The sequence below is a fragment of the Gymnodraco acuticeps genome, unplaced genomic scaffold (assembly GCF_902827175.1).
Source record: "Gymnodraco acuticeps unplaced genomic scaffold, fGymAcu1.1, whole genome shotgun sequence".
In the NCBI taxonomy this organism is placed as follows: Eukaryota; Metazoa; Chordata; class Actinopteri; order Perciformes; family Bathydraconidae; genus Gymnodraco; species Gymnodraco acuticeps.
In genome coordinates, this window is record NW_022990947.1 from 4,482,244 (window position 1) to 4,503,752 (window position 21,509).

Here is a 21,509-nt window from a genome sequence, read left to right on the forward strand (position 1 = left end):
TTGTATTCCAGAGGGAATGCTGAGGGCCTTCTGTAACGAACCTAGAGTTCCGGTACCCTTGTGTACCTGTCACTCATCCCCATGCAAGGGGACTCACAAACACACACACACACACACACACACACACACACACACACACACACACACACACACACACACACACACACACACCACACACACACACACACACACACACACACACACACACACACACACACACACACACACACACACACACACACACACACACACACACACACACACACACACACACACACACACAACTGGTCGCAGCATAAAGCTAGCAGATGTCAGCTGTATAGCCAGAGACTTGCACTGGCTCATTACTGCATCATTCATCAGTGTGACATAATGAAGGAATGCTTGAAGAGCTGTTGATGATGATGTTGGAGGATAGAATAGATGAATGAAGCTCCAACAGCTTCTCTCATCTCTCCTTTCACTGGTTTTGTTACGCGGTTTACATCGCTTCTATCCTTTGTGATAGTTCCTTGGTGGTCGGTCTCAGTCCTGGTTGCTGATTCACTGATTTTTAAGACGTAAGTTATTATTTTAACTTTGTTCTTCTGAAAGGACTGATTTACAAAAGGAGGATTGCTTTTTTGATTGATTAAATGAGTAGTTCATAACAATCAAGCAGTTTCAGTTGTTATATGTCTACTTGAGCTTGAAGCAGCTTTTAGTTTTAGGTGAGTGAATTAATAAAGAGATGTTAAAATGTGGGAGAAGAAAGACACATGATGTTTTAATATGTCTGTTTTAAAGATATACTGCATCTTTTGAACGTTGTAAATGAAAAAGACGATGGAGGGATAACTTCTTATTTTTTCTATGAGCCAGAGACTGCGAAACCCAGCACGTTGTCTTACTTTGATAGCCGTGTCAATTAGTGCAACCTCTTAATCCGACTTTGGCAGGAATAGAAGTGTAAGGGAATCTGTCTGATCCTTTTTCCTCCAATATTATTAGAATAGTAATAAAGTAGTAAAAGAGAGAGCTTTGTCACAGGACTCGAAGACAGAACATATTTGAATATCAAAGTAAGTTCAGTCAAAACAGCCAAAGAGTTGACCTTCACTTCCCAGCATCCAGCTTCCAGATCACAAAGCAGGGTTCATTAAGACATTCCTGTACATGTGGGATGGCTCGGCGCATCTCAGCATTGACAGGAAGAAGAACATGGAGATAAGACCAGCGCTGAAAGTACATGGAAGTCTAGAGAGAGAGTCGGAGCCAAAACCTTTCACCTTCCATGTATCTTTCTCTGTACCGACGTGCCTGCCAAACACCAGCAAGATGAACTACTACTTAGAGGAAAGAAGGGGGCAGGAAGGGAGCCGTGTTGTCAAATGAGTGTGTCTTAAGTGGAAGGGGGGGGGGGGGGGGGCGGGTTGTGTTTACATGGGCTCGCTGAAAGGTTTTTTTTCTGGTAGGCCTTGTTTGACATGACCAGGATAACTAATGAATATGTTCTCTCTCTCTCTGTTTCCCCGCGTCTTTTTGTCTGCCTATCTTCCTCTTTATTCTCCTATCTTCATCTTTCCATCTCATGCACAATCTCAATCTCTCCCTAACTTATATCCCCTCTATCTATCTAAATATCTGTCTTCTTCCTTTCTTTCTGCATTCAAGTTTTTACAAAGTGGTATCTGTTGGAGAGAGGCCTTTTAGCTTTTGGGGGTTTGTGAGGCCACGGTTGTTAATTGCGTGTTTACAGTGGCCCCTATATCCTGCCATCAAGCCTGAAAAAGCCTATAAGGGAGACCTGAAAGCTAACACTGGCATCTGAAAGGCCATTTTAGTGAAAGAGCTTGAAACAATTATAGTGTCAGTGAAGTGCCTAAATTTTTCAGAGCACTAGTAGTTTGACTTTCTGCCTGTTTTGACGTTGGTGGTACTTAGTGAGGTTTGGACTGGAGCCCCATTGGTCAGTGCTCGTTGAGTTGCACCTTACGGCCAAGACGAAACCACAGGGGAAATATTTTCTAAGACCTCAAGTTTACCCTACTTTTCCTTTAATGGCATTACCAATGGCCTCTCAAACCATCCAATAATACATTATAAAAGGATGCCTTATCTCTCTATCTAGTCGTTTTTAAAGTACGCACTTTTCCACTTGGTCAAAATGCGATTTTTCACATATAATTCTCACCTCCATGGAGGCACTCTTCTTTCTTGAAGAAAAGCTTTGGATAACATGCAAGGTCGGCGCCTTCTTGTTTTCTAAAACATTCTGCTCGGCAGTGGGCATTCCTTTTTTCTTTCTCTCCTGTTTTATCTCTTTCCCACTGTCTCTCTCTCTCTCACACACACACACATTCTCTGTTCCTCTCTCTCACACACACACGAACACACACACACCATAAAAAAAGGTGGTTTGATACTTTTATGTGGCTATACTAGCATGAGGAAAATGATGGGTACATTTTGTAATTTCATCCAGTAGTAAAGAAAGGACACATATTTGATTATTAATTCAGAGCCGTCTTTGAATTAATAAAAAGCAGTTTAAGTGCCCATTTTTTGTACATTTATATACAACAATAAATATTTGTGAGTGCATTGAGAGATATTGTTGTGGAGAGTCATTTATATATAAATCGCAAAATACATTTGTGAATCCTTCTGTGAGCATTTATTAATATTGAGACTGATCTGACTCCAAAGAGATGTTAACTTCACCTAGGAATGGTATCATTGACTTAAATGTTCAAATAAATGTTGCTCTTCTGTCTATATTGGTCATATGATGCCCCTTGACTGAAATGTTTCCTGTTCAATATCCCCACTGATTTCCTTAAAATTCTGGGATGAGAGTCACAATTTACTCTAAACTGTCATTTCCCTTTCATCACTCACCTCAGCAATGGACCTCTCTCCACTGTCCCTGTATTCTGCCTCTGACTCACTCTCAAGCGCCTAGATGTCAAGAGAGGTGGTGAAGTGATAATTATTTATTGAGCAGTATACTCTTTCACATTGAATCATAGCAAGTCTACTGAATGTAAATACAACTGACTCTAAAGTAAGTCCCAGTCTGTGACATTGGACATTTTGAAGACTCAAAGTCCCAAGCAGTAGGTAGAATATTAGCTAGTCTATGTAATGTGCACAGAAAATAAATAGTTAACTGAATACTTGGATGGAAATTGCCTATAAGCACTCAGTAAAACATAAACACACACAAAAAGCTTCTGAATGATAAGAAGTATAATTAAAACATAATGCACATTACCATTTTGAGAGAGAGTACCTAAGTTAAAGAACTCAGAAAATAATCTCTTATCGAACTGAGGCTCCAGTAAAACACACTGACTGCGTCTCTACATGTTTATGAGTATTATCCCGGTTATGATCATATTGGGGATATGGTGTTTACATGAGCACAGAGAGATCGGGTTATTCATGTTCCCTGTTTACATGATAAATACTAGTAACCTGGCATTTTGATGCCTTTTCTCATCTAAACTATATAGTATTTGTATCTCTCTATCAGTGGCGTTGCCTGGCCTGGGCATTCGGGACTTTAGCCCCGAATGTTTTTTCTGTAGCCCCGGACAATTCTCCCTCAATAATATAATACATTGACCGTGCTTTACGTGAACTTCATCATGACACAAGAGAGGACGGTAGGACTGTAATTTCCCGTGTTCAGTGAATGCAACAGAGGCATGACACCAGAACAATCGGAGAGTTGCATGGAAATAAACGTGTGCTTGTGTCATTCAAGCTCGGCTCTGTGTGTGTGTGGCAATAGCGCATTTAGTGTGAAATGCTGTTCAACAATTGGTGAGACATTAAGGGGGTAAAAACGCAAATCCCGGCAATTTCTACCGGAGCCTCCGCCATGGAGCATCGGCACTTTCCGCAGGTTATTCTCATGCTGCTGTTAATCTGGAGATCAACAGACACTAGCGGCGAGCGCATATGATTATATAATCAGGCAACGTCCGTTAAAAAACATAACATAATGAGACGTTCTGCAGTAAGGAGGGGCGTTTCACCGACGACAGGTGTTCTTACTTTTATGTAGTTGACGGAGCATTTTTACTTTACACGACACTGTTCAACACTTAATTCTGCTTCACTCTTTAAATTAACAACCGCGGATGTCTTGAAAGACTCTTTCGCTAAAGATTTTTGAAGACATCCGCGTTCTTGTGACACGTAAATACTACGCTTCCTATGTTTTGGTGCGGACTGCGTTCACACCAGCAATGAACCGCTCCAGAGTTCGCAAGCAAGCGCTCCGAGACCACCTATTTTAGCGGGCCAGAGTCTGGTTGTTTAGTTCACTTCAGAGGTCTCGGACTGTGTTCACACTGACCCAAATTAACCGCACCAAGCGGCTAAACGCACCAGGGTTAGATTCAACCGGACTATAAAAGGCTGGTGTGAATGCGCCGTTATCTCAGTGGGTCTCAAACGGTTTGGTCACAAATTATTCAAAAGATTATTTCCGTGGCACACCTTCATATGATCATTATAGTCTATATGGCAGTAAAACAAGAATAGAGTTTAAAAGGGGAGTGATTTGTAAAATATCCATAAAGAAAAAGAAAATCTGTTTACAGTTCTGTTTCATATGGGTGTTGAGAGATGTATCCATAGATCTCTTAATGTTGCTCTCAAATTGCACCAGATTGATGCTTTTAACTTCAACATTTAAAAACAAATCTTCCCAGGGGAGCATCCCCCCGGACCCCCATAGAGAAGGTGAGGTCCGCCCCGCACTCATAAAAAATAGCACTTTACCCCTGCCTATATGCCGATTATCAAGCCTTCATTGTAACAGTCGCGGGTGTACTGTGTGTGTGTGTGGGGAGTGTTGCAGTATACAATTCCACTGTAGCGCCGCGGCCGCCGCCACTGTGGGCTAAGCCCCGAATGTTTTCAGGTCCAGGCGACGTCCCTGCTCTCTATCATGACATAAAGACGAAACTCCTCTCCAGAAGTGAGACGCTTTTGCCGCCGCCGCTATCTGTTAACTGATTAACTGCTACCAGCTGATGACTTACTTTCCTCTTCTTTGAAAAAAAATGTCTTATGTCCATGTTGTCTGGGGGAGAAAACATATCAAACCAAGAGATCGTCAGCTTTGATTTTCGCTGTATTAACCATTTCCTGAACATTTGGTGTGTGCCTTACCTCCGCTACCGGCATCGCTTCATACAACAGATCTGAGCTGTCCACCTATGACAACACTCCTTGAATGCGCGCGCTATGTGAGAATCTGCCTTGGTACAAAGTAGCAGTGAAAACATGGTACGGAGTTTCATTGATTTTGGCATCCTCTCAATAAGCAAGTGAATGGATTTGATAGTGAAGCACTGACACAGCGCTCTACAAAGTGCGGCGAGTGGATAGACCGATTCACGGACTTTCCACATGCTAAAAGTGGGGGGGGGGTCTAAACTAATCATTTGAAAAAGTGGGGGGGACTTGTCCCACCCTCATATAATGGCTGCGACGCCCATGACACACACACATACACACACACACACACACACACACACACACACACACACACACACGCACACACATTTTGTAGCCAGGGATCCCAGGTGCAGGATGGATGTGAAAGGCTTTGTGTTTTGTCAACAGCACAGCAGCACCTCACATGACTATCCAGTGGACTCACGCAGGGAGGAGAGGGCAAAGGAAGTGGACGATGAGAAGGGAAAAGGAGGTGGGGTTTAAGAAGATAGTTTGGGAGATTTGGGAATAAGATGGAGGAGAAAAAAATATGTGAAAACAATGTGTGTAGATTTCACTAGTAGAGGAAAAGGGATATATGCAACAGAGAGGGGCGAATTAAAAAAGATAAAGGACAAAGAAGAAAAGGGGCATCGAGTGAGACACAAAGTGAGTGAGTATTCATGATTCAGGAGTAAGTGATGGGAGGGAGGGGGAGTGAGAGAAAGGGTGGAAAAGGCCAGTGGCCTCTGCTCCATCCCCTCTGTGCTGCTAAACTGCCCACCAGTTCCCCGCAGCTCTGTCACTTCTCGTTTGTTAATCCCCCTTTCTTCTACCCCTCCTACCCTTCCTCGCTCCCTTTCTCTCAAATCGGTCAATTGTTAATGTGACCCCTTTAAAACCCCACCGTCCCTCTCTTGCAGTATTGTTAACAAATTATCAGTTTGTACAAGAGAGACATTTAGAAAGGGCAGTGCTGTATGACGAATGTCTATGCTCGTTTAAAAGTGTCTGCTGAAGTTGTTTTTGTCTTGAAAGTTTTCCTTTTGCAAAAGAAAACCTAGAAATCAGCATATTATGAAGCTACGGTAGTTAATGTGTTTGCTGTGTCCGATAAGATTAGGATGGACCACTTTACATAATGTTTTAATTGTAATACTGCACACGTCCTCACTGGTGAAATTAACTCTCAACATGAAAGAGATGATGAGAACAACCACCTTATCCAAAAGACAGCCCTTTTCCTTGAGCCTTAGTCACTGAAGTGAAAGTGGTCGTGGAAGCTTTTGGTGAATACAAATAACACACATAAGATATCAGTAACCGTGAAGTAAATCAATAGAGACATTTGTGCCACACGTGAAAATGCTTGGTGTGTAGCAATTTGCGTATCTGTGTCTTTATGCTTCAGTCCATTAGGTTGCATTTGGCGTTTATCCCTAGAGTTCTTTGATGTTTTGTAAAACATCAAACGTTTTGACTGACACTGCATAACAACCCTGAAAATGTTTCGTACATATATAAGTGTCCATCTATTCCAATATGTTATTCAAAGGCGAGGCTCTCTCTCTCTCCACTGTTAGCATGAATTGCTAAATGTTCACTAACTAGCCAGCCAACACAGGAGGTACCACTAAAACAAGGTGTGTGCTAGTTAGGTGTCTTTTAGCATATATTTCATAATGGAATATTCGTTTGAAGACAATAGAGTAAGCACTTTGTCTTTGATTTGTTATATTTGATTTAAATACCAATATCAGACTGGCAGTTTTTTTTATTATTACGGCAAAGCTTCTTCGCTTTAATATTCCACCAAATGTATGCGTAGACAATAAATATGTTGCTACAAAAGCTATTTCTCGATTGAATACATGAGCTAAGAAAAGAGAATATGCTTTGAAGAAATAAACAATTAAATACAGTTTTAGATTATTCGAAAGTGGCGATGCTGCTACATACTGTACAATTAGCCATAAAGAGTATTTAGCTATGGCTAGACAACTTGCACTTTGTCTTTTATGCTTCACACTTTTTAAAGGAGATTATATGATGAGAATGTTGAGATACCTGAGGACAATCCCACTTTACATCCCCCAATATGTAGAAATGGCCAGCAGTGGGACTCCTCCAGTGCACAGTAAATGTCAGCTTTTATGTCATTTTGACTGTGCTCACATATCGATTTCTGCTAAAGTAAAACATAAAAAAACATATAGGAAGCTCAGGAAGTTTGTATGCTTTCAATTTCTAATAATATATAATTATAATAATAATAATATACATTGTGATTGTAGGTTTACATTTGCAAAGAAACAAAGTACATTGTTTTATTCATTTGGACTGTGCACTTTCACTCATACTTTGTGTTTTTTTTTATTCTCATTGTTTATGAGAAGCATCTGCTTAATAAAAAGAACCTGAACTTGAGAAGAGAGGTTGAAAAAGGGGCATGAGAGCAGATTGGATATCTGCTAGTAGTTTATTTCAAAGAGGAAGGACTTGTGCTTATTTTGGACCATCTCCGCTTGCAGCTGTTAAGCATCTGGTCTCAATGATCATGCTGGAATGAATGAAAATCTTAAAAGCCATGAGGGAAAGACACCGTGAGCCTTTTTTCCCTCAAGTGACAAACAGGTGCCCTTTTGAAATAGGATAAGTAGGAAATACAGCAGCTTTGTTCTAGTTCTTAGCCATATCAGTTTTAAGAGTGAAACAAAAATAATCTGCTGTGACAAAGTATCAGGTGTTCAAACTTTTTCGTTTCTCAAATGTTCTCTCCATTATAATTTCTTTTTTTTATAAATGTTTGGGATTGGTTTCATTATGTTAGTTTTCAGTTCAGTCAGCCGGCTAACAAATTGATGTCAATACAGACTATGCACATGGTTGATGTTTTCCGCCTGGTCTCTGACTTCATCACTCCCTGCAGCACGCAGCAGCACAGCAGAGATTTGTGGAGTAAAAATATTAAACTTCTCCCCCAGGGGATCTTACAAACATACATGTGGCAGCAACGAAACTGCCGTAATACTGACATGATACACGCTTACTCATGAAATGCTACATGATCAAGTGTTAACAGCAAGTATTTGCAGTGTCACAGCAGGCCTGCATCAGAGCGAAGCGAGGATATAGAGGGGTCAGACGGCCTTATTGCATAGAATGTGTTAAATAAATCTAGAGTATTTTAAAGCAACGCACCTTAAGAAGTCTGCCCAATCTTCTCCACAGGCTCATCTTCGTCCAATATGTTGCAGCCTTTACCACAGAATATTAAATACATGATAAACCTCCTAGCTCTTCATGACATAAACACTTTTTCTTTAAAATAACAGAAACAAATTCCCTTGATGAAACTTCACACATAATGAAACTCAGTATGGCTGTGTTACTGTCACGATCTGTCTTTATGGTGTTTTGTCTTGTCTTGTTTCATGTTTTATGTTGAAAGGTCTTCACTTCCTGTCTTGTTTCTGTCTGCGTTGTGTCTTGTTTAAATCTGTCTGTGGTTCCCGGTCGTTAGTTTCCCTGGTGTGTCTAATTTACCCGATTGTGTTCACCTGGTGTCCCTGTGTTTTCTCCTCCCTCCTCACCTGTGTCTTGTTTCTGTGATTAGTCTTGTGTGTATTTAAGTTCTGGTTTTTCTGTCTGTCTTTGTCGGTTCGTCTTTTGTCATGACTTGTTCGTCGGTGAGTGTTCTGTTTTGTCGTTGTTATCACCTAGCCTTGAAATAAAGGAATTGTCACTTTATTCTGCATTTGGGTCCTACCTGCTTCACACACCGTGACAGTTACTGATAATACTTTTTGATATGTTTTTATTTTTGCAAAAATGCTCTCTTTTTGCATACCCAGTAGTAGCATTAGCCCAAACATTTGATGTTTCCAATGCGATCCCTGAGCCTGGCAGTGTTAGTGATTTTTCATCTGAAAAAATATATCATAAATATATGACTCATGCTTGTGATTTCAACTTGTTTTTTTGTCTCTTAACCAACTTAATTCCTCTTATTTTATATGTTGTTCTGTTTTTATAGGCAATATATTGGACATGCCGCGAAGAGCATCTAGTAAGGAGGCATCGGAGAGTGGGAAGGAGGCCAGTGGCAGCACAGCTCCTGCTTCCTCCTCCGAGGGGATCCTGTGGTGCCACTGTTATCACCACTGCCCTGAAGACTCAGCCAATAACACATGCAGGTACTGTAAGAAGAGGAGAAATGCATAACAAATGTAACATACTTGCATCTGCGTTATTAGTGGTTATTTGTAAGTAGTTGCTTTACTTATAGTGTCCTTGTTTTCCAGGACCGATGGCTGCTGTTTCACCATGGTGCAGGAGGAGGGCGGGGCATTGGTCGAGAAAGCAGGATGTCTTGCGCTGAGCGGATCAGAATTTCAGTGTCGGGTGAGTAGATGACTGTCACAGCACACTACAAAATCTGCTCTCTTCTTCCACCAATTATTTAGTGTCCTTTATCTCATATCTTATCTTAACATATGTTCAATTGACTATGACACAAAACAGAGAAAATACAATTCAATTTATGGTTTGAGCCATAACTTAATCAAAAGCTGAACATATATAACTAATAAAAAAGAGATATCAAATATTTACATTTCTGTCTTCCAGAACACGGGGAACCCACTTCAAAGGAGATCAGTGAAATGCTGTTCAAATGAAGATTACTGCAATACAAACTTGCATCCTACACTGCCACCACTTAAACCACCTCGTAAGTTTATCTATCATTCTCCTCTCATCCCTCCACTCTTTCTTTTCCATCAAACAAAAAAAAATAGCTATTTTCTCCAGTTGGCAAGTGGCATTGACAGTGTACAATAAACAAAGACAGAGCAAAGAACTGTGATTGATGGTGTTATGGCACACAAGATTAAATATATCATGACATTCTTAGAGAGACAAATACAGCTTAAGTGGGGGAGACAACGGGAGTTACTGTCAAACTGTCCTGGAGCTGCTGGGTGTCAAGGGAGTACCGAGGTCTCTACTGTCTACAACACTATACTCCATGTGCAAGTTTCTGAGTCTTATTGTGTATTTGAGAGACAGTAAGCCTAGATTCCCAGAGAAATCACAAACCCCAGCAGACAGCGAGGGCAGTCATCAATCTGAAACCCTATCATAGTGGATCAGGAAGAGAATTCATCGACTAGGCTCAGGGCTTCCTCTCGCTTCGGACTGGGGCCTTAGGGGAAAAGAGTGTGTGCCAGAAGAAAATGAAAAATTGATGAGTGAAATACGAGTTGTATTTGATTAACTGTACAGCGGTTCTTTCAAGTGACTTTTAAGGATGACTGATTTCTTCGTATACCTTTCTCTATTTCCTCCATGTTTTGGGGATTTTAAACAATTGATTTGATCCTTGCTAGTTTCTAGCCGACATTTCTACGGCATCTAACATTGTTTTAATGTCTTTTCATACCTTTTTTTCTGCCCCTCTCTTCCATTCCGTCTCACTTTTCTTTTCTTGACACCCCGACCCCCTCTCCCACCTCTATCCTCCCCTCTCCAGTCTATGTTGATGGGAAGATCCACCACATGGCCTTGTTGGTCTCAGTCACTGTGTGCAGCATCATACTGGCCTTCATTATAGTGTTCTGCTACTTCAGGTAATAACATGTGACCATCAAATTCACACAAATCAAAATTATTCTCGCTACAGTTTCCAGCAAAACTTTATAAATACCTTTCGACTATAATTCAAATATGTCATAAATAATACCAAAAATCTTCCTGTTATGTCAACAAATTACGAGTATACCATGCCATGAAGATGAATAAAAATGGCATAGAATAGTATGTCCTAAGACATTTCCTGGTAAACTGTGTCATTAAAACTAAATAAAAGTCAACAACGTTATTATATTTTATATCATAAAAACCTAATTAAAAAGTCATAGTATGTATTGTAATATGTGATGACACTTGAAGTTATGCTGAATGCTTGTGTGTTCTTACAGGTATAAGCGCCAGAGGGCTCGTCCTCGGTACAATATTGGTCTGGAGCAGGACGAGAGTTACATTCCCTCCGGAGAGTCTCTGAGGGAGCTGATCGAGCAGTCTCAGAGCTCTGGCTCTGGCTCAGGGCTCCCTCTGCTGGTGAGATACACAAATTGCACCTAACCACCACCTTGGATCAAAGCGATGCACCCTAGGTCCCTTGTATGTACACAGTGCACATTGCCATATACTTGATTAAATGTTGTCTTGTGTCTTACCATTAAGACACATCCAAGTATGTGAGGAGATGATGGTGGTAATTTGATACTTATAAGACATACCATAAGATTTAAGCATATTCTTATATAAAGTTTGACTCTGCCAAACGTTGAAAACACTATTCCCTAACCATCTAAGGGTTTCCTTTCTGAATTCTAAGGAGCTACATTTCCTGACACACAATGCAAAACACACATCGGTTTAATAGCGTATCTTAAAATCTTAGAAGTTACACTCTTGAGCAAACCATTCTATATATTTGTTCTCCTCTTCAGGTGCAGCGAACGATAGCCAAGCAGATCCAGATGGTGAAGCAGATAGGCAAGGGGAGGTATGGAGAGGTGTGGATGGGCAGATGGAGGGCAGAGAAAGTTGCCGTTAAAGTTTTCTTCACCACTGAGGAGGCCAGTTGGTTCAGAGAGACTGAGATTTACCAGACTGTTCTGATGAGTCATGAGAACATCCTCGGTAAGACTGGCTTCTTTCTGTATTTTCTCATGTGTACCTTTTCTAATATTGCTCTCCTCTTGTATCGGCCTTGTTTGCTTTTGGGAGTATTAACCTCCCTATCTGTCTTTACACGTTTATCTTGTATTAAAAACCAACTAACGTATACTCTTAGTGCTCCATTTCAATCAACAAAGTTACAGGGGATTTGAAGGGGAATATAATAAATTAGTCTTTCTTATATAGTTGCAGCAATCCTAACAATCCTTAATCATGGACTGTCGGATAGATGAGTTGGTTTACTGATAGGTTACTAATGCAAGTGGGACTGTCCATTGTTAACGTTGCTGCACCACACTGCACTCACTGCCAAAAACAATCAATTATGGCCCAGAGAACGTACACCACAACAAATTATAATGTAGACAACAACAGACTGCAAAGGAAAGATTGCATAATTAAACACTACAAGATGCATAGTAATTAAGAAGTCGGGCAAAAGATCACCTGCCAGTAAACTAGAAGACAGACTCTATGGAGCTGCTGTGCATAATGTTGGCTTCTACAGTCGATACTGCATGTTTTGTTTTCTAATTCAACACTGGGATCATCAAATTCACTAAATAAGAAAATTGTCAAGATTAAGATGTTAAAGTCCTAAAATAAAGTTACATTTTAAATCTTGAAATTACCTCTATGTATACTGAGTTCACATGATAAAAGTATTTTTTCTCAGCAAAAGTGAATTAATGTATTGGCTGCACAAACTGGTTCTGCTTTAATTCTAGGATTGAACCTAACCTATTAAAACCTACATGTTACAGTGAAGACACACTCCCTGACTCCTCTATTCACTCTCTTTCCATTCTCAGGTTTTATAGCTGCTGATATTAAAGGAACTGGCTCCTGGACCCAACTCTACCTAATCACTGACTACCATGAAAACGGCTCTTTGTATGACTACCTCAAATCAACCACTCTCGATAATAAAGCCATGCTGCGGCTGGCCTACTCCTCTGTGTCTGGCCTCAGTCACCTCCACACTGAGATCTTTGGCACCCAGGGCAAACCTGCCATTGCCCACAGGGATCTAAAGAGCAAGAACATACTAGTAAAAACAAATGGGACCTGCTGTATAGCTGACCTGGGACTGGCAGTCAAGCTTATCAGGTGAGTGAGTCAGTTACATTTGTTGCTGTTAGGCATATTTTCAATATATGTCTCAAATCCTCATTCTGCTGAATTTTAAGCTTCGGTAGGGGGGCTGGAAATGTTCATGAATCCGAGTACTTTGAACTTCTATTATCTCAGAGGATTCAGTAATGTGCATAGTTCATTCATCTTTAATCTAAAAATGTTACTTTGATCTCTGCAGTGACACCAATGAAGTCGACATCCCTCCCAACACCAGAGTGGGCACAAAGCGCTACATGCCTCCGGAGGTTCTGGATGAGACTCTGAACAGAAGTCACTTTCAGTCGTACATCATGGCTGACATGTACAGCTTCGGGCTGATTCTCTGGGAGATCGCACGGCGTTGTGTCTCAGGAGGTAAATATACCTTTTATGTACATACTTTTATCTTTTTGGACACAAACAACTTTTTAAATGCCAACAATGTTGTACTGTTTGGGATGGCTATGCTTTATGGAGTTTGACATCTTGACACATGACCAGAGTGTATTTCAACGTCATATTATTGGTTGTAGGGATCCTTGAAGAGTACCAGTTGCCATACCATGAGTTGGTGTCTACAGACCCTTCATATGAAGACATGAGAGAGGTGGTCTGCATCAAAAGACTACGACCATCATTTCCTAATCGGTGGACCAGCGATGAGGTAAAATACATCTAAATAGTACAACTCATACATGCTATCATACACACACAAACTAATGACCTTCCTAACACTATCTGTGTCTCTTCAGTGTTTGAGACAGATGGGGAAGCTGATGACAGAATGTTGGGCCCACACCCCGGGCTCCCGCCTCACAGCCCTACGGGTAAAAAAGACCCTTGCCAAGATGTCAGAATCGCAGGACATCAAGCTGTGAGCAGTGTGTTTACACAGGCGCGGGAAAGGCTCTTACTGTCACACTGGCTCTGGTCCAGGATGCACTATCCTTGGAAAGGAGGAGGAACAGGAAGCATGATCACCACTTGGAAATCGCAGGATCACACACTTCGAGTCCAGATGCACAGAACACGAGAGTGCAGGTCCCCCTTTGAAAGAATGTATAACAGGATTACGGTAGTAAACTCAAAGTGAAACTCATTCAAAACAATCCGTCCGACCCTGTTCTGTCGATCAGAGAAGATGAGTCATTTTCATTTCAGACTAGTTTAAGGACTCTAAATCCAGTTTCTTGTTCACATGCTCCAAAAGCCCTGGAGAAAATAAATGTAAGTTTAATTTGGCACTGTAGCTGCAGAGATATGCCGACACGCTACTGACTAGTGAGTGGAATACTATATCAATGCTTTCTGTGAAAGCTAGCCTACCTGTAGATGAAGGTCCCATTGATAAAGCATTAGGCTTATTGCAGCATGACACCTCCTTTCTAAACCGTCGACCCACTACTGCCTTTATGTTCCAATTGGATTGAACACTTGTGTCACTCTTGAGTTGCTTTAGGTTGCAATGACTGACACTATGTGGGAGAACAAGTGTTTGTTGAGGCTTTAAAAGTTTTGTTTACGCTGTAAGGTTTTCAGACACTGAAGAAAAGGTACACCTGTATCTTTTAATTATAATGGGATGTCAAAAATGCAACAGCTTGTTTTTCATGTAAAACTCAAACTCTTCTTTGTGAAAAAATAAAGTTGATATGTCCAAATCAATTCTGGATAGAGGCTCTACATGCCTGTGTTCCCTTGCCCTGCTTTAGGAAAGGGGGCTTTGCAGTAATAATGCCAATGAAGCAGAACGGTGCCACCTATACTGTAGGTGCTCCGCAGCAATTTCAGGAAGGAAGGTCTGCCAAGGCAATCAGAAATTGTATTGATGACTTATCTGATGTAGTGATCTATTCTAAATGTGTGTAATTGTGCCTGTGTTAGTTTAGGGGTTCAACAAGTCATTTTTAATTCAGACACTCCCAATAAAATCGAGTATGATTATGGTGGAATGTGTGTGTTAGACAGCCGGACCAGAAGCCTACACTAAAGATATAAAAGCCACACACACAGTTTTGTTGAAAAAGCGACTGGTCCTAGAAATCATCCTCTATCGCCCCCAAACCAACACTAGGTTTACCCAGTAAACATCGAAAGGTCCTTTCTTTCTGACCACCAGGCTGCCCCATACATTAAAGTACATATTAGGCTGATTCACCATAATAAACAGCTGACACACGGAAATCTAATGGCTGTAGTAGGCAGAGTCGTTAAAAAATCAATCATCTGGCTTTTTTCAGCGGAACTTCTCTGCTGATTCAAATTCTCACATGGTAGCAGTCAAGTATTAGGAAGATTAAACAGCCTTACCACCTCAGTATGAAATATTTCTGAAGGTAAATGTGGACACCTTTCATCATCACAGTAAGCACATCCTTAGGTTGTCTGCTACCACATCCAATCGTTGTAATTATTTTTAGTCCATTTGTAAAATCCTTGATAAACTTTCCTTCAGGTCAATGAGTAGTCTTTTTGTTTGTTTTAAATCTTTGCCTTCTAAAATCGTGGGATTCTTTGTAATTGTCGATTGATGTGTTGTGTTATACACGCCCTCTCTTTCCTCTTGGATTATGTGCCTTATTTAATATGTACCTACTGTAGTTGTCTGTGAGAGAAAGTGGTGTTTTAATTCAGTAAAAGGTTGAACATTCCCCCAATAAAGTGTTTCACTCATGGACATGGCTGATTCACAGTTTGTGGTGGCTGAATGAGGAGCATACTAACTAGTCTCTCAGGTGCCTCTTAATATTTGCTCTCAATATTTCCTTGTTTAAAGAGAAGTGCATGCCTCATTGCAGCCCAGCGGTGCTGCTGAGCACACATCATGTTAAACAGCTACACCATAAGCATTTCTTGTTTCTAATACTTCCTCTACAGCAGTGGTTCCCAACCCGGGGGGGGGCGCACCCCTTGGGGGGGGGGGGGGGGGGGGGGGGCGCCAGGCCTCAGATTATTTGAGGCCAAATATCATATTTATTTATTGGTCAATTCCTCGGTAAAATAAGTATTTGGTCACCTACAAACAAACAAGATTTCTGGCTCTCACAGACCTGTAACTTCTTCTTTAAGAGCCTCCTCTGTCCTCCACTTGTTAACTGTATTAATGGCACCTGTTTGAACTCGTTATCAGTATAAAAGACTCCTGTCCACAACCTCAAACAGTCACACTCCAAACTCCACTATGGCCAAGACCAAAGAGCTGTCAAAGGACACCAGAAACAAAATTGTAGACCTGAACCAGGCTGGGAAGACTGAATCTGCAATACGTAAGCAGCTTGGTGTGAAGAAATCAACTGTGGGAGCAATTATTAGAAAATGGAAGACATACAAGACCACTGATAATCTCCCTCGATCTGGGGCTCCACGCAAGATCTCACCCCGTGAGGTCAAAATGATCACAAGCACGGTGAGCAAAAATCCCAGAACCACACGGGGGGACCTAGTCAATGACCTGCAGAGAGCTGGGACCAAAGTAACAAAGGCTACCATCAGTAACACACTACACCGCCAGGGACTCAAATCCTGCAGTGCCAGACGTGTCCCCCTGCTTAAGCCAGTACATGTCCAGGCCCGTCTGAAGTTTGCTAGAGAGCATTTAGATGATCCAGAAGAGGATTGGGAGAATGTCATATGGTCAGATGAAACCAAAATAGAACTTTTTGGTAAAAACTCAACTAGACGTGTTTGGAGGAGAAAGAATGCTGAGTTGCATCCAAAGAACACCATACCTACTGTGAAACATGGGGGTGGAAACATCATGCTTTGGGGCTGTTTTTCTGCAAAGGGACCAGGACGACTGATCCGTGTAAAGGAAAGAATGAATGGGGCCATGTATCGTGAGATTTTCAGTGACAACCTCCTTCCATCAGCAAGGGCATTGAAGATGAAACGTGGCTGGGTCTTTCAGCATGACAATGATCCCAAACACACTGCCCGGGCAACGAAGGAGTGGCTTCGTAAAAAGCATTTCAAGGTCCTGGAGTGGCCTAGCCAGTCTCCAGATCTCAACCCCATAGAAAATCTTTGGAGGGAGTTGAAAGTCCGTGTTGCCCAGCGACAGCCCCAAAACATCACTGCTCTAGAGGAGATCTGCATGGAGGAATGGGCCAAAATACCAGCAACAGTGTGTGAAAACCTTGTAAAGACTTACAGAAAACGTGTGACCTCTGTCATTGCCAACAAAGGGTATATAACAAAGTATTGAGATGAACTTTTGTTATTGACCAAATACTTATTTTCCACCATAATTTGCAAATAAATTCTTTAAAAATCAGACAATGTGATTTTCTGGATTTTTTTTCCTCATTTTGTCTCTCATAGTTGAAGTATACATAGGATGAAAATTACAGGCCTCACTCATCTTTTTAAGTGGGAGAACTTGCACAATTGGTGGCTGACTAAATACTTTTTTGCCCCACTGGTGTAAGCAGGGGTAAAGTGCTATTTTTATAGGTGGTGTGTGGACCTCACATAGGGGGGTACGGGGGCATGCTCCCCCGGGAAGATTTATTTTTTAAATATTGAAGTTACATTTTTGCACTTTGAGAGCAAAATTAAGAGATCTATGGATACATCTCTCAACACCCATATGAAACAGAACTGTAAACAGATTTACTTTTTCTTTATGGATATTTTACAAATCACCCTTTTAAACTTTATTCTTTTTTTAATGTCATATAGTATTTCATACCTGTTTTTCATTTATTCTCTTATTTTTTTATAACTATAATGATCATATAAACATGTGCCTCGGAAATAATTGTTTACATTAATGGTGACCAATACGTTTGAGACCCACTGAGATAACTTAGACTAAAGTTAACTATCTAAACACTCAGAGAGTCCTTTAGTTCACTGAGCCTCTAAGTCTGACAGGAGAGGACTCTCCTCCACTTTGTTGTTGAAAAAACTCTTTATATCCGTTAGCGTAGCTCGCTAGCAACAGAAGCTAACAACAACGATCTCCGGTACCAGTGCGCTCTCTCTCTCGCTCGTGCACGCACACAAAATGGCTCGTTTCACACACACAGAGCCGAGCTTTAATGAAACACAGAGACCCAGACGTAATAGTACTGTACCATATTATTTTTGAATCAATAATTTTTCAAATTATGATTTTTTTTTTTTTTCAATAACCATTTTTCCTCCTGGTCTCTCGCCCCCCCCCTGTCATGCCTCTGCGCCCCCCTGATATACTTTGTTTTTTGTTGGGTTATGTCACCCCTCGGTCACACACAACACTCCAACGCATATAAACACACAGATACACACAGTCTTCAGCAGTGGTGTAGTGGTCGTTGGACGCAGGGGATCGCCGTCCCCCCCACTTTTTTGAAGCATCATTGCCAGTGTTATCGGTTGCAAGTGTGTATTTGTTGTAATAATGACGAAAACATAATACATTTCACAGTAATAATAAAAACGTAGCTCAAGTATTTATGCAACTTGATTTGAAGCGTGTGTGTGTGTGTGTGTGTGTGTGTGTGTGAGGGGCAGCACCGTGTGTGTGTGTGTGTAGGGTGACCAGGTGTCCCACTTTGTGCGGGACTGCACACACAGCATTTGTATCATTTGTCCCCCGTCCCACACATTTAGACTATATCCCGCATTTGAGTGACAGTCGCGCAGAAAGGTCGGCTCGGTTCGCTAACGGCCGGCACCACCGGACAGAGGTCCACAGTGTATCGTTTGGGACTACAACATCCGCCTTACTTTACAAACCCCGTGATTAGTCATCAAGCCCTGTGATTGGATGTTGGAGTGGCAGTGCGACAAGGTTACGCTGAGCGTCACACAGCTCTATGAAATGGAATGGAACCACGGCAGACTTTCCAAAACTGGAATTGGACGGGTCCAGCCCCCGGCTCCAGCTTATGCATTGTACCATGAACCTGTATAGAACTGTAACAGTCAACTGCATGAGGAGTTGGAAAGGATAATATCTTTAAAAACTACAAAAAAATCCCTTTCTATCAGCTGTGTACCATTATGGTGTAAATATAGCCTATCTACCAATTGGATCAAATATAAAAGTTAGCCGAATTAGTGTTGATACTGCAAGGAGACGTATTTTGTGAAAAGAAATGGAAGATGTTGTTTAATTGCTAATATATTTATGATCCACGTCACATACTCAGTTTTGGCGGCATTTCTTACAGTTTGTCAAAAGGTCTTCTGATCAGGGCTCTATAAATAAATATCTACGGCAGATATGTAATATTTAATGCAGCCGAACCGTGTATTAAAATGCCGTTATGTGATGACTTTCATATCATATAAACACCATTTCCCAACATGCATTGCGGCTAAAACGATCTATGTTTTGGCCTATCAAAACCTCTGAAAAAACAAAGGTGTCTCTCAGAATCGAAAGAGAAAAACCTATGGGAAAAACACAAAAGCATTGTACACAATTTAAACTTTACTTGGAGGCTGCCGCATACCTCAAATCATCTTCGTAATATCTATCAAACTATAGATCCTACATATCGACTGGACATAAACTGGACTAAAAGTACAATATATACACTTCTCGCTAGAAATCTAATCAAAAAGTGTTTTAATGGCCAAACTATCCTACAATTTAGTATTTTATAGAGAGGGTTATTTGTGAATAAACGACCATCTGTAATGTTTGCATTCAACGGGAGCACTAGAGGGCGAAAACTTTAAAATGTAATTATAGGACGTATTAAGCGCTTGAACAAACAACATATTTGGTCGTAATAAGGGCCTGAACATTCGGCCCATTTGGTCGTATGAGTTGGAGGACTTGTTGCGACCATGGGGAATCACGTGTAATCGTCTTCAGAGTTCTGTCGTTCTCAAGGTAATTACGTTGCTCCTTTAATGTTCTGTTGTCATGGAGAAGCTGCCGTCATGGCGGCCCATCTCCTCCAGCACAGCGGCCAGTTCGTTTAGGTCTCCATCGGGGAAGTGCTGGGCCTCCCATAGATCCAGGATCACTCCTGTGGGACTGGACTTGGTGGCAAAGTAGTTCAGATACCTGAATGAGAGCAGAAGGATGACGTATCTCGTTAATATTACATGACAGAATAGATTTCCTTCTCCCACATTGTTAGCACAAAGTTATTTAGAGATAGAGTGTGTGTTGTAGTCATGGATTTCTGTCATGAATCAACTTTACTGTAGGAAACAAACTCAAGTATACTAAAGCTACAGGCTGCAACTACAAATCACAACAAAGGCCAAATCAAAGTGTTCCATGGATCAACATCAAACTTTCTTCATGATAAAAAACATTCTTACAAAAAAAATTATGTTTCAAATTTCTATTTATGAAAACAAAGAAACACAACAAGCAGTTACGTAATCTGGAATAATACAAATCTTTAAAATACATTGGAAATAGTCTAAAGTGATGATATAATTAAGTCTTAGATTTTTTTTAAGGTCAAATATGTAACGTGTCTTTGCAGAAGGGAAATCAAATTACTCTGAAAAGAATTCAGAAAAGCTAACAATCTCTACTTTCTCATGTAAGAAATAATCCCTTTTCATGTATTGTCATTGCTCTAAAAGTGAAATGTAATGTATCTTGATCTGACGTGCTCTCTTCAGAACCTGAGTAACCTGAAATGTGAAAACATATTAAAAGCCCCTGATATCTGAGCATACTGTACAGCAAAACACGTGGGAAAATACCATATAACGTAAAACATTTATTGAGTGAAGGACTTGCCATAATAATTGTTTATTCTACCCATTTCAGATTATAAGAAAACAATGCATTTTCAAGTTGATTAAGAGCACCAAAATGTATCAAAAAGTCCACAGGGAGAACAGTTTTCATGAGAACAGTACATAATAAAGCTGTCGCAAATAAACTTTTAATTACATGGTTGTAGGGAAAAAGTCTAACGCTGAACCATCTGTGAATAAAGTATTGAAGATGCTAAGTTTGTTAGTTGCAAAATAAAGTTAACATATGCAGCATGAAAGGCTGTGTGATTTTTGTCTTCATTAACTTTACCATAATTCAGAGGGAGTTGCAGTATATAAGGTCTGCTAAAGAAATAATTGTCCAGTCAAGTCTATTGTTACATAGGATTTTTGACAACATTATGTGTAACATAAGGTTTTTCTTGTCACTACAGGTAGCAGGATAGTCAATGATTACTTAATTGGCTGAAAGACATTGCTTAACATTTATCTATTATTTTTTAATTCAGATCAAGACATCAAATTGGTACAACATACATACTTTATTCTTAATCTTCCTATGTGCTCTGTCTATAACTTGCTTAGTAACTGAAATATTTACATAATTTATATTTTGCTTTGAAAATGGCATGTGGATATATTTTCCACATGACACAGAAGTGACAGGAATGTAAGTTAGTGTTAAGGTCGGTGTGGGAAAGGGGCTTCAGAGAGGAGGGGAGACAGACGATGAATAGGGCAGGACT

General features: G+C 40.7%; 1 protein-coding gene across 4 annotated transcripts in view; it reads left to right on the plus strand.

Moving 5' to 3' along the window:
* Nucleotides 1-15,749, plus strand: part of LOC117558661 (bone morphogenetic protein receptor type-1B-like) — an 89,841-nt gene extending 74,092 nt beyond the window's left edge. For 3 of the 4 annotated variants that reach the window (XM_034234986.1, XM_034234987.1, XM_034234988.1), the window contains 10 exons: nucleotides 9,254-9,413; nucleotides 9,522-9,621; nucleotides 9,847-9,949; nucleotides 10,751-10,847; nucleotides 11,199-11,337; nucleotides 11,733-11,925; nucleotides 12,777-13,074; nucleotides 13,280-13,455; nucleotides 13,614-13,744; nucleotides 13,833-15,749. In XM_034234986.1, the coding sequence (XP_034090877.1) occupies nucleotides 9,254-9,413; nucleotides 9,522-9,621; nucleotides 9,847-9,949; nucleotides 10,751-10,847; nucleotides 11,199-11,337; nucleotides 11,733-11,925; nucleotides 12,777-13,074; nucleotides 13,280-13,455; nucleotides 13,614-13,744; nucleotides 13,833-13,958 (1,523 nt within the window). In that variant the 3' untranslated portion in view covers nucleotides 13,959-15,749. Of the gene's footprint in view, nucleotides 1-8,887; nucleotides 8,907-9,253; nucleotides 9,414-9,521; nucleotides 9,622-9,846; nucleotides 9,950-10,750; nucleotides 10,848-11,198; nucleotides 11,338-11,732; nucleotides 11,926-12,776; nucleotides 13,075-13,279; nucleotides 13,456-13,613; nucleotides 13,745-13,832 lie in introns of those variants that run through there. The other variant, XM_034234989.1, reaches the window with a different exon arrangement.
* Nucleotides 15,750-21,509: the final 5,760 nt, after the last annotated feature.